The following is a 13,103-nucleotide window of genomic DNA, read 5'->3' as shown; positions in this document are numbered from 1 at the left end:
CTCCAGTCTGCCCCCACAACCCCATAATGAAAATAGCATGGGCAGGCAAAGCCAGGTATGAAGTGGGATTGCAAGGTCAGGAAGTGACCTTACTCATGATTCCCATCTTGAAGTTGAAAATCTATACCATTAAATCAAGCTCTCTGGAACTAATCTAATTCGAACTAAAATTACCAGACAAGCCCTTGAAAAAAAGGCTGAAGGGCACAGAATAATTATGTTACCGAACAGGCAGTTGAACTCTGAACAGCAGAGTTTTAGGTGGGCTGAAGTTTATGGAGGATGTAGGATGGAGAATAGAGGGCCAGCCAGGATATCACTGGAACAGTCAAATCTGGAAGTCATAAAGGGATGAATGCAGGAAATGGGGTAAGTCAGCTGATTCACAAAGATGGAAGTAGGCAGCCTTTCCAATAGAAAGATTATGGAACCTGAAGCTTATCTTGAGAGATAAATAGGATGTCAAAGTTGCAGACAATTTGGTTTAGCCTGAGACAGGGGCAGTAGATGGGACTGGAATTGATGAGGAGGGTGTGGAGCTTATTGCCTGGCTTTGGTGTTCCTAATGGACCAGTGTTCACATCGTGCCCTCCATCAGTACCCAGGCACCCCTGGGGAAGCTAATGATACTACCAACAGAGTGAATTCCAAGAGAAAATGAAAGGACTCCGAAAGAGCCCCCTTGCAGAACCTCAGCACCCCCAGTCTCAAGATTGAGCAACCCTCTGGCTTTATGGCAATTGGGCATGCTCTCCAAATCTTACAACTTAATGTCAAGGGCATGTCGGCCACCAAGCAAAAAAATGTTTAACTGAACGATTCAAGGCAGGATAATGGATAATTCCTACTCTAACCCATTCTTTCCCAACATCTCAAAACTAGGCAAATTCTTATCCCCCTCGCCCATGTCTTCCTTTCCTAAAGGTCACAAGTTTTTTCCCCCAAACTCAAGCACAGTGTTACCTAACCATCTAAACACATCACTTCTCCTTAAAAGCAAAATACTACTGCAGCTGCTGTAAGATTCTTAAATAAAAACAGGAAATGCTAAAAACATACAGCTGGTCAGTCAGTATCTGTGGAGAGAATTAGGCATGTTAAAACTTTGAGTGAAGATCCTTCTACGAAGCCCAGAGAAGGAAATTTCTATAGGGTTCTCCTGATCTCCTGCATAAACATCAGCAGAAATCTTGGACAAATGGTATAAATGGGCAATTTTCGCCAGAACTCCCATAAGACAACCCCTATGTTAATGCCAGACAACTGAGCCTTGAAAAATGGTTCACATCCAAAATGTTAACCTGTTTAATCGCTCCTGACTGATCCTGCTCAAACATTTTCCATTTATTCTTTTCTTCTTGGTGTAATTCGGTAATATCCACATGGCCCTTCATCCAGTTATCTCCACATTAATTTTTCAAATGTGTGATATTGATAAAGCAAAGTTACATTTGTCATGTAGTGGTTAAAAATAAGCATAACTTGCAACCTTTGGCTGAAAAAGGTGGGTTCTGTACAATGAAACAATTGGAGTAAAAGGTTCCGTATTCGTAATGCTTATCCCTCGGGCTAGGCCACTCACCAGAAAATCTGGATTTCCAAATTGCAAAACTCCCTTGTTAAAATTTGACAACGCATGTAGTAATTTTAGGCATCCCAAATGATTGTGAAGGTTGTAATAAACAGGTCTTATGAAATTAATCATCCAAACATGCCACTCAGCAGGATATTTCTTACTATAAAACCTGGAAGACTTCAATTCCATTTTTCCAAAATGTATAAACAACTCAGCTCATGGAAGTCTTTTAAACTTGAGCAAAACAGGGTCTTTTGGGAGGAAAACAAACACTTCAAAATGAAAGCATTCTTTCCTCAGTGGCAAAATCATCACATTTGAAAAGAATGATACCACTGACAAAAGAAACAACTACCGTAAACAGAGTCTTAAGTTTGGATTTCCAGCATCCGCAGTAGCTTTTAGCTTTTTGTTTTTATCTTAAGTTTCTTTGTTTTGCACGTGGAGAAGTGAGAATAAATATAAACTCAAGAAGGTTAGTGATTAAATAATAAAATACTATGTTCACTAGAAACCTTTATTTTTGGAGAACATTGAGTTTCTCCACTTTAAATTTCACAAAGTAATCATTCCCACCAATGCAAAAGCTTAAGGCTCATTCCTCTATTCGTGGCTTTGAATTAAAATGTTCACTGCCAACTTGCAAGCTATGTCAACAAAATCAGTCTTGTTTATTTTGTTTCATTGAGTGAAATTTGCAAATGAGGTGCTAAAATTGGGAACGAATTGGAAAACGGTGCCTATGGTATATATAATGTATGCATGTCCACAAGTTTTATGCACAGTTCCTCCCAATCCTTTTTCCTTTTGGTCCATATGTCAAGTACACCAAAAGGTGCCAAACCAATGCATTTCTGATTTAAACTGCACAAATAGATTTGTAAAATGAAGGGGTACCTTTTCTATTTCTGTCACATTCTCCACTCTTTGCTGCAGACACCCTTCTTTTTGCCAAATCCAAAAATCACACAGGAGGGAGGATATGGCAGCAATGATGAAAAACAATTGAAATGCTTAAACTTTAAAACCTGCTCTTCAGAAAGCAGAAGAAAGGGCTTTTTAAGCATATTGTGTCTGCAGGCATGTTTGGTTCACAATTGGATGACTAACTCAAAGATCAGTCTAGAGGCTGTTTTTCTAGGTATGACAGGCTCACATTTTAATTCTTCTGCAAAACCAGTTTATTCATTTTAGCACCTGATCACATTGGAGAGCCAAGTCCAAGCATAGACAGCAGGCAGGAAGGACTCAACATCCCACATTAAACTGCATTACTGCCAGAACCGCGTGCAACATTTCTAAATTATAAAGGTATTGCATAAGTGCAGTACAACTACACAAAACTGGCTGCTGTGTTGCAGTCTATATCTCTAGGCTTGTTAGAAATTTCCAAATCTAAAGCACAAATAAAAAGTCAATTTAAAAGCACAAAGCAAGTTGTTTTTCCACTTACAATGTGGCAGCATTATTAATTAACTTTTTCAATGCATCTCCATCCTTAGAAAAGATAGCATCAGACCAAAGACATATTTCCACTTCAGGCCCTGCTCCATTCATGTCCATACCCTAAATGGAAAAAAGATGGCCACCTTGCAATCTCTCATGTATCAGGAGACACCACAATCCCAAAAGGAATTCAGGAAAAACTTCTTTACCCAAAGAATGGTAAGAATGTGGAACACACTACCATATATGAGTTAAGGTGAATAGCATAGACGCTTCTAATGGGAATCCATATAAACACACGGGGGAGAAAGAAGTATTAGGATATGTTGATGGGATTAGATGAAGTAGGGTGAGAGGAGGCTCCTGAGAATATAAACACTGACACAGAGCAGTTGAGCCAAATGACCAATTTTTGTGTCTAAGGAACTAAAAAGAGTCATTTTCAAAAGTTTCTTGCCACTTACCCAGTGCCCCCTGGCAGATGTCCGTGCGTGAAGCTTCTCCAATAATAAACTTGGGGTCCCCGCACAGATCCTGAAATAATGAAAATATATAGACTAATGGAGAAAGGACTTAATTTTAATTTCTTGAGGCAAAACAAGATGAAAGAATGAAAAGAGAGTTTGCTAATTATACAATGTTACGAAGAGAAAGGAACACTGTTGAACAATTTTCTATTTTGCATAGTTATCTATCTGATGGGCCAAAAGCTTAAGGATTCAAAACACACAAGCATTCTCTTCATTAACAATGGGAAAATAATCAATTTCCTACATCAGCTATCTATGGTTTCTTCCAAAGAAACTGATAATTCAGTGCCAAATTATGGCAAGTTGTGTGTTGTGGGCCAATAGCCATCGGGAACGGTTTTGAAAGGACCTAAACTGATTTCACATGTAGAAGCTTACAGTCTGCAGACTGACATCCCATCAGATAAGGCTCAATTTAGATTCTGGACCGCTATAGGGCTTATGAGCTCCTGACCTTTATAAATAAGTATAAACTGAACTGCACAGTTACAGAATGCACAATGTGCGCAAAAGCTTGACTGTGAAATACTACACACTCCACCAGCCACACAGCTCTCACAGCTATGTTATGCATTATTTTGTTATTTTCTCAACTTTTATTCTTGGGCTAACAAAGGAAAAGACTGAAAGAATGGCAGTTTGATTCTTTGCTCCTGCCTAGCAAACTTCAATGAAATTCAAAACTACAACTTTACCTCCATACAAACAAATCGAGCCCACAAGTTGGGGAAGTGTAATAAGCAGCAAGGACAAGTCCATTGTAGCCCCAATTATTGCTGTGCTGTAGGGAAGGGTCTGTATTGTCTGCATACTGAATCTTATAAATTTCAATAAGATCACCTCTCATTCTTCTAAGCTCCAATGAGTATAGGTCCAACCTGCTCAACATTTCTTCATTAAACAACCCCATTCATCTGAGGAATCAGCCTAGCGAACTTTCTCTGAACTGCTTCCAATGCAAGTATATCCCTCAAGTAAGGAGACCAAAACTGTACTAGTAATCTAGATGTGGTCTCACCAATGCCCTGTACAGTTGTACCAATAATACTTCCTTACTTGTATTCTCCATCCCCCTTGCAATAAAGGCCAACATACCATTCGCCTTCCTAATTACTTGCTGTCCCTGCACGTTAACTTCTTTTGAGTCGTGTACAAGGACATGACAATGTCATGAAATCTTAACTATTACTGAGATACTAGCGTGATTGGCACGGTACCAACACACAACAGCTTTGTACTACAAACAACCAACTGTCGTGACTCTCAGGTTCCCTTTGGTCGAGGCTTTCCGGGAGCAGCTGCAACACCCCCCTCCCCACCCACCCCAAACACTTACCAGGGGAAGGGAAGGAAAGGCCCCACTATGGGGTGCAGCGCGCTTCAGCCTTGGGGCTGTAACACCGGATCGCTGTTCGGCCAAGTGTGCCACCAAAAACCGAACCTCGGAAAATTACCACTAGTTTATACACTTCACTCAACTGAGAACAAATGCCGACAGGTACTTTTATTATTAGCCCTCCACACTGGACATTTCTCAGAGCCTAGAATCCCGTGTTTATTTTGCTGCTAACAGCCCGAGAGCGGTTCCAGTTGCGGGCTGTCAGTCTGAGGGACATGGCATTGTCCCGGTGTTTTACCGAAGAGGAATTTTACATCACTCTCATCCACCTCAAGACACAGGTTTCTTGGCTGCGATGTTTAAACGCCAGCTGCTATTCAGTAGAAGGATCGAGTTCAAATGAATGAGGTAATAAATTAATCAACCATTAAACATTTTTTTTTGGGGGGGGGGGGGAAGAAAGTTTAATACCTTTGGGCGTTTCCACTCGACGTCTCTGGTTTTGTATGAAGCTGGTCCCAGTTCATTGAAGCCCAAGGACGAAGGGCAGGCAAGGAAGCTCTCGTCACAGAAGAGGCTCCCAGTTTCCAAGCACTGTTGCCGGAGTGCTTCGTAATCCTGATTGAGGAATTTCACGGGCTGCCCATAGGAGCCGATGCCCGCCGCTTGCTCCCTCAGCTTCTTGATACGAGCTGCCATACCTGCCATAATGACGGCCTGTCGACGGGTTCACGCTCTTCAATTGGAAAATTCGGAGCCAATGGAAAAGCAGCACTAGATTCGTCCCTTGCCTGGATGGGATCGCACCGAAAGGTTTTTTTTTGCACACAGTCCAGTCAGAGCTAGGTGCGGCTGCATCTGCGGCAACGCCTGCTTTACAAGGTGTGGGTAGATGAATTCCTGCCCCCACCCCCCCCACTTTGGACTTTCGTAATCTTCCCACCGCCCATTGCCAAAGTCAAAACCAAACACCTGCTGGGCCGGGATCCTAGGTTGAGCCTTGCAGGGTGACAACGTCATTCCTGGATGAAACTCTTTCGAGTTATCAACAGTCACAGATTGCAACTCTTTCGAGTACAATCACAGTTCTTGGTTTCCAGGAGTGGGACATGAACCCACAACCCTCTGATTCAAAGGCTAGGGTGCTATGAACAGCTGACACCTCTCATTCCTAGATGAAGGTGTTACATGGTTAATGCCTGTCTAATAAGACATTAACCTTTTCTCCTTTCATTTGATCGAGTAGATGTACCTTCAGCAACTCTTGTTGGTGCTGATGAAAGTGTATTTAAAAACTTAATACCTAACACCAGAGAACCAACGCGAATGAGAAAAATCACATTGGGAGCACTTCCTCAGGTTACACTCTGTTAGTGGAATTGTAATTACAGAAGATTTTTTTTTCCTGATTGCCATTAGGATTCATTTTTAAGATATTGCTAGAGATACTGACCAAAGAGTGTCTTCCTACTTTTTTTCTTCATTCCTTCCTGAGATGTGGGCGTCATTGGCAAGGCCAGTATTTTGCCCATCTCTAATCATTGTTGAGTAGGTGGTGGTGGGCTGCTTTCTTGACCCAATGACAGCCACCCATCTCAGGGAGGAATGAAAAAAAAATGTAGGAAGATAGTGGTGAAGCACAGTATTCTTAGGTAGGAAGTCCCAGAATTTTGACCCAGTGATATTGAAGGAATGGTGATAAATTTCCAAGTCAGTGTGATGTGTAATGTGAAGGTAGTATGTTCATGCGGCTGCTGTCCTTCCAGGTGGTCAAAGTTGCGGGTTTGGGAGCTGCTGTCAGTTTAAATGTCTCAAACACATTTCTACCTAAGAAAATCTTCCCCAGTTGACATCTATTATATGAGCATACAAACAAGGAGCAGGAGTAGGCCATTCGGCCCCTCAAGCCTGCTCCGCCATTTAATAAGATCATGGCTGATCTGATAGCAACCTCAAATCTGCATCCTGTCTTCCACCCGATAACCTATCACCCCTTGCTTGCCAAGAACCTATCCACCTCTGCCTTAAAAAACTCAGACTCTGCTCCAACTGCCTATTCAGGAAGAGAGTTCCCCTTCATGACCCTCTGTGAGAAAGATTTTTTCCTCATTTCCGTTTTAAATGGGCAACCCCTTATTTTTAAACAGTGACTCCTAGTTCTAGATTGTCCCACAATACGAAACATCCTCTCCACATCCAACCTGTCAAGTCCCTTTATGTAAAGCAAACATTTTTATCTCGTATACATCTAACATGTTTCCAGCCAGCCCACTCAAAATTTGGACAATGACATCTCCTCTTTTAAAGGCTGATACATGCTGGAGTTTTGTTCCATAGGCACAAATAACCCTTCCATCCCTCAGGCAAGTGAGCCAAGACAGTGATTACCAGCAGGGCATTCAACAAAGCATGCCACAGCTCTGCCTGATCCTCACTCAATATCCATACGCACCAATATTACAGTAGAGATCACCAGATAGTGATCTGAAGCACAAACCAAGGGTAAGCTTACATTACAGAGCCGTTTTAATCAAATTGGATAGGGACTCTCCAATGGTCCAGAGGGAAGCACCGAGTAGGAGGGTCAGGAGAGGGATGTGGCAGCAGGAGGGTCAGGAGAGGGAAATGACAAGTGGGAGGGTTGGGAGAAGTGGTGAGCGCATGGGTCAGGAGAGGCAAGTGGTGAGTGGGCAGGTCGGGAGACGGAAACAGTGATTGGGAAGGTCAGAGCAAGCAGCAAGCAAAGCAATGGTTTGTTTTTAAAAAGGACTGGGTTTACACAGTGACTGCACTAAAGCAAAAATGGGGCAGCATTATTCAGAGAATGTAGGTGCACTTTAAACAGGGGACCATTAATACCCTTTTATAAGTCAAACCTGTTAGAGAGTATTTTGGATAGCATTAACCTCTTTCTAATTTTCCTGTCAATCACAGTGAATTATTTTAAAATATTTAATTTTCCATTAGAAAATGAAGGCTGACATGGGATATTGACTGAACTCTGCTCAAGTGGATAGAATGGAAGTCTTTGGATCTGTGCAGTTTCAATCCACTTCCCAAATCCCAGTAAATGCCAGTCCACAACACACTAATTCCCCACTTAATGTAACTAACTTGGCAGGTATTTCACAACATTACAACTTGTAATTCTTCAGCTACTAAAGTGGATTATGCCCACAGGCAGCAAGAACCTGGACAACTTTCAGGCTTGAACTGATACGTGGCAGGTAATATTTGTGCCACAGAAGTGCCAGGAAATGACCAAGTCCAAAAAGAAAGAATCCAACCATCACCCCATCACATTCAAAGGGCATTGCCAATGCTGAACCTCTCACTATCAACGTCCTAGGGGTTACCATTGACCAGAAATTGAACTAGACCAGCCATATGAATACTGTGGCTACAAGGGCAGGTGAAAGGCTGGGAATTCTGCACCTAAAGCCTGTCCACCATCTACGAGGCACAAGTCAGAAGTGTGATGGAATATTCCCCACTTGCCTCGATGAGCGCAGCTCTAGCAGTACTGAAGGAACTCGGCACAATCCAAGGCAAAGTCGCCGGAATGATGGGCACCTGATCCACCACTTTAACATTCACTCCTTTCACAGCAACACATGGGAGCTGAATGTGTACCATCTACAAGATGTACTGCAGCAACTCGCCAAGGCTCCTTCAACAGCACCTTCCAAACCCTTGAGCTCTACCACCTAGAACAGTGGTTCCCAAAGTGGGGTACATGTACCCCTGGGGTATGCACATGTCTCGAGGTGGGGATGTGTTCTTAAGAGAAATTGCGTAACGATGGGTATCCCCTGTTTAAAGTGCACCTACATTCCCTGAATAGCGCTGCCCCATTTTTGCTTTAGTGCAGTCACTGTGTAAGCCCAGTCCTTTTTAAAAACAAACCGTTGCTTTGCTTGCTGCTTGCTCTGACCTTCCCAATCACTGTTTCCATCTCCCGACCTGCCCACTCACCACTTGCCTCTCCTGACCCATGCGCTCACCACTTCTCCCAACCCTCCCACTTGTCATTTCCCTCTCCTGACCATCCTGCTGCCACATACCTCTCCTGACCCTCCCACTCAGTGCTTCCCTCTGCTGGCCCCCCTGCTCCCCATTTATTTCTTGCAGCTCTCCTGCTCACCATTTCCACTGACCCTCACACTCGCCGCTTCCATCTTCTGACCCTCCCACTTGCCACTTCCTTGCTTGAACCTCCCACTTTCCTTCCCCGAGCTTCTTGCTCCTTGCTTTCCCTCCCGACCCTCCCACTTCCCTCACCAACCCTCCTGCTCGCCACTTCTTCCAACCCTCCCTCTCGCTGTTCATAATTTTCAATACCACAGGAGAGGTGCCAGAGGACTGGAGGACAGCCAATGTGGTACCGTTATTCAAGAAGGGAAGAAGGGATAAACCAAGGAACTATAGGCCAGTCAGTCTAACCTCAGTGGTGGGGAAACTATTGGAAGCAATGCTGAGGAACAGAATTAAGCTACATTTGGAGAGGCAGGGATTAATCAAGGACAGTCAGCATGGTTTTGTTAAGGGAAGGTCATGTCTGACTAATTTGACTGAATTTTTTGAAGAGGTGACCAGGCGTGTAGATGAGGGCAATGCATTTGACGTAGTCTACTTGGACTTCAGCAAGGCTTTTGATAAGCCCGCATGGGAAACTGATAATGAAGGCAAGAGCCCATGGGATCCAAGGCAATTTGGCAAATTGGATCCAGAATTGGCTGAGTGGCAGGAAGCAGAGGGTGATGGTCGAGGGGTGTTTTTGTGACTGGATGCCTGTGTCCAGTGGGGTTCCACAGGGATCGGTGTTGGGTCCCTTGCTGTTTGTTGTATATATAAACGATTTAAACTTGAATGTAGGAGGGTTGATCAGTAAGTTCGCAGATGACATGAAAATTGGTGGGGTGGTAAATAGTGAGGAGGATGGCCTTAGATTACAGGAGGATATAGGTGGGCTGGTCAAATGGGCTGATCAGTGGCAAATGGAATTTAATCCAGATAAGTGTGAGGTGATGCACTTGGGCAGGACAAGCAAGGCACGGGAATATACGATGAATGGTAGGAGCCTGGGAAGTGCCGAGGATCTGAGGGACCTTGGTGTGCATGTCCACCGATCCCTTAAGAGGGCGCGGAAGGTAGATAAGGTAGTTAAGAAGGCATATGGGATACTTGCCTTTATTAACCAAGGTGTAGAATATAAGAGCAGGGAGGTTATGCTGGAACTGTATAAAATGCTAGTTAGGCCACAGCTAGAGTATTGCGTGCAGTTCTGGAATCCTCATTATAGGAAGGATGTGATTGCACTGGAGGGCGTGCAGAGGAGATTTACCAGATTGTTGCCTGGGCTGGAGAGTTTTAGTGATGAGGAGAGATTGGATAGACTGGGGTTATTTTCCTTGGAGTAGAGGAGATTGAGGGGGGACATGATTGAGGTGTATAAAATTATGAGGGGCATAGATAGGGTAGACAGGAAGGAACTTTTCCCCTTGGTGGAGGGATCAATAACCAGGGGGCATAGATTTAAGGTAAGGGGCAAGAGATTTAGAGGGGATGCGAGGAAGAATTTTTTCACCCAGAGGGTGGTGGGAATCTGGAACTCATTGCATGAAAGGGTGGTAGAGGCAGAAACCCTCATAACATTTAAGAAGTATTTGGATGTGCACTTGCGATGCCATGGCATAAAAGGCTATGGGCCTAGTGCTGGAAAATGGGATTAGAATAGTTAGGTGCTTGTTTGACTGGTGCAGACTCAATGGGCCGAAGGGCCTTTTTCTGTGCTGTAGACCTCTATGACTCTATGTTTCCCTCTCTGACCCCTTGCCACTTCCCACTCACTACCCCACTCCCGAGCCCTTGCTTACAACGAGAACGAGGGAGAAGGACAGGATGCAGGAAGCAGCGAATGGGAGGCAGGAAGTGGGAGAAAAGAGAAATGGCCAGTAGGAGGCAGGAAGCTCCAATAAACAAACTCATCCATCCCATTAATCGTAAGTAAAAAAATATTATTACTATAGACACATGTTTACCTGTAATGTGTAATTATAATGATTTACAAAACATAAGGTCATTAACATGAGGGTAGTTATAAAAGAAACTGCCTGTAGGGATACTCAAAAAGTTGATAAATCTGAATAAGGGCACATGACCAAAAAGGTTTGTAACTGTTGACCTCAAAGACCAAAAGCAGCAGATGCATGGGAACACCACCAGCTGGAAGTTCCCTTCCATGCCACGCACCAGCCTGACTTGAAACCACATCATCTTTCCTTCACTGTCACTGTCTGGAACTCCCTCCGTATAAGCACTGTGGGTGTACCCACAATACATTGACTGCAGTGCTTCAGGTTGGCTCACCACTATCTGCACAAGGGCAATTAGGGATATAAATGGGTAATAAATGCTCATCCTGCCAGTGACACCCATACCCCAGGAACAAATAATAAAGTGTCTGCCTGATTCAGTTAGTAGCACTGTTGCCATTTAGTCAGAAGTTTGAAGATTCAAGTTTTGTTTCATCAATTGTGTTTGTAATGCAAATTGAAAAGCAGTTCTGGCAGAAACCGAGGGGTAGATTTTCAACACGTCAACCAGGTGTAAAACTGAAGTTGTGGATTGGCTATTCATTATAGAAACAGTCTGATTTTAACTTCAGCTGATTAAATCTGAGGCTGATAGATTGTTGAAAGCAAAATCAGGCAGTTCCTATTATGAAGAACCTATTCACAACACTAGTTTTATGCCCAGGCAGCAAGCTGAAAACCTCCGCTAGCTCTTGCATGAGATACTAAACCGAAGCTGTATCTATGTAATTCAGTTGGATACTAAAGATTCTGTGGCACATTTCGAAATGAGTTATTCTGGTGCCCTGTCCACTCCACTGAAAAATGGATTAAGTGACAATTCTTCTTGTTGCTATTTTTAGGACCTTGCTGTACATAAATTAGTTGCTACATTTGTCCGTTTAGGAACAGGAGTCGATGATTCAGCCCCCTCAGTCTTGAAATTTTCAATTGACCCAACATTCACCACCTTTTGAGCAAGCAAATTTCAGATTTCTACCCTTTATGTGAAAAAGCGCTTCCTGATTTCACTCCCAAATTGTTTGGTTTCAATGTTAAGATTATGTCCCCTTGTCCTATATTTTCCCACCAGAGGAAATAGTTCCTTTGTGTGAACTCTCTTAAATCCCTTTATTGATGAGTTTATCCGGAACCTTTTAATTCAAGGGAACGCAAGCCAAATTTATGCAATCTATCCTCCGAATTTGTTTTTAGCCCTGGTATAATTCTACATTGATAAATCTACATTGTATTCTCTCCAAGGCCAACATATCTTCCCTGGATGAAAGCAAAATACTGCAGATGCTGGAAACCTGAAATAAAAACAAAAAATGCTGGAAAAACTCAGCAGGTCTGGCAGCATCTGTGGAGAGAGAAACAGAGTTAACATTTCGAGTCCGTATGACTCTTCTTCAGAGAACTCAAAACGTTAACTCTGTTTCTCTCTCCACAGATGCTGACAGATCTGCTGAGTTCTTCCAGCATTTTTTGTTTTTATATCTTTCTTGGAGTTCTGCTCCCTAAACTGAATGCAGCACTGTTGATGGGGCCTGACCAAAGCTCACTTCTTCACTTTTGAATTCCAATCCTTTTAAGATAAAGGCCAAAATTTCATTTGCCTTTTCAAATACATTTTTGTAGCTCTGCACTAGTATTTTGTGATTTGTGTCTCTGACACTTAAATTGCTTTTCTCTTCCAGAGTTTCTATTCTCTCAGCTTTAAGGAAATATTGTGAATTATCATCCTCGTGGATCAAAGTGGACAAACTTACACTTGCCCACATTGAACTTTATCTTATTAAGTCTGTCTATGGCCGTTTGTGACTTCCTTTGCCCATTGACAAAATTTGCTGTGCTTCCTAAATTAGCACCTACTACCACTTTGGATATACAACTATCAATTCTTTCATCCATGTCATTAACATTTTGTTGACAAGCTGAGTTCTCTAGGGAACACCACTTTCCACATCTCACCACTTGGAGTGCTGGGTACTTCATAGACTTAAGTAAAAATGTTTTCTAATGTTTGGGACTGAGAATGTTTCTGGCCATGTTCTATAAACATTACCATTATAGTAGTTGCAAACAGAACTCTACAGAAACTCATGGTTACACACTAGTAGATCTACACAATTGGA

The 13,103-nt window shown here is 42.9% G+C and overlaps 1 protein-coding gene across 1 annotated transcript in view; it reads right to left on the bottom strand.

Moving 5' to 3' along the window:
• The window catches only part of LOC144689827 (calpain-2 catalytic subunit-like), an 82,706-nt gene extending 76,984 nt beyond the window's left edge, over positions 1-5,722 (bottom strand). The window contains exons 1-2 of the mRNA XM_078557234.1: positions 5,363-5,722; positions 3,487-3,556 (exon numbers count right to left, since the gene is read on the bottom strand). Coding sequence (XP_078413360.1) covers positions 3,487-3,556; positions 5,363-5,599 — 307 coding nt within the window. The 5' untranslated portion in view covers positions 5,600-5,722. The remainder of the gene's footprint in view (positions 1-3,486; positions 3,557-5,362) is intronic.
• Between the last annotated feature and the right edge of the window lie 7,381 nt (positions 5,723-13,103).

This window comes from Cetorhinus maximus, chromosome 14, assembly GCF_964194155.1.
Source record: "Cetorhinus maximus chromosome 14, sCetMax3.hap1.1, whole genome shotgun sequence".
Classification (NCBI taxonomy): domain Eukaryota; kingdom Metazoa; phylum Chordata; class Chondrichthyes; order Lamniformes; family Cetorhinidae; genus Cetorhinus; species Cetorhinus maximus.
The sequence above is the reverse complement of the archived record's forward strand: the minus strand, read 5'-3'. Positions and strand labels throughout refer to the sequence as shown.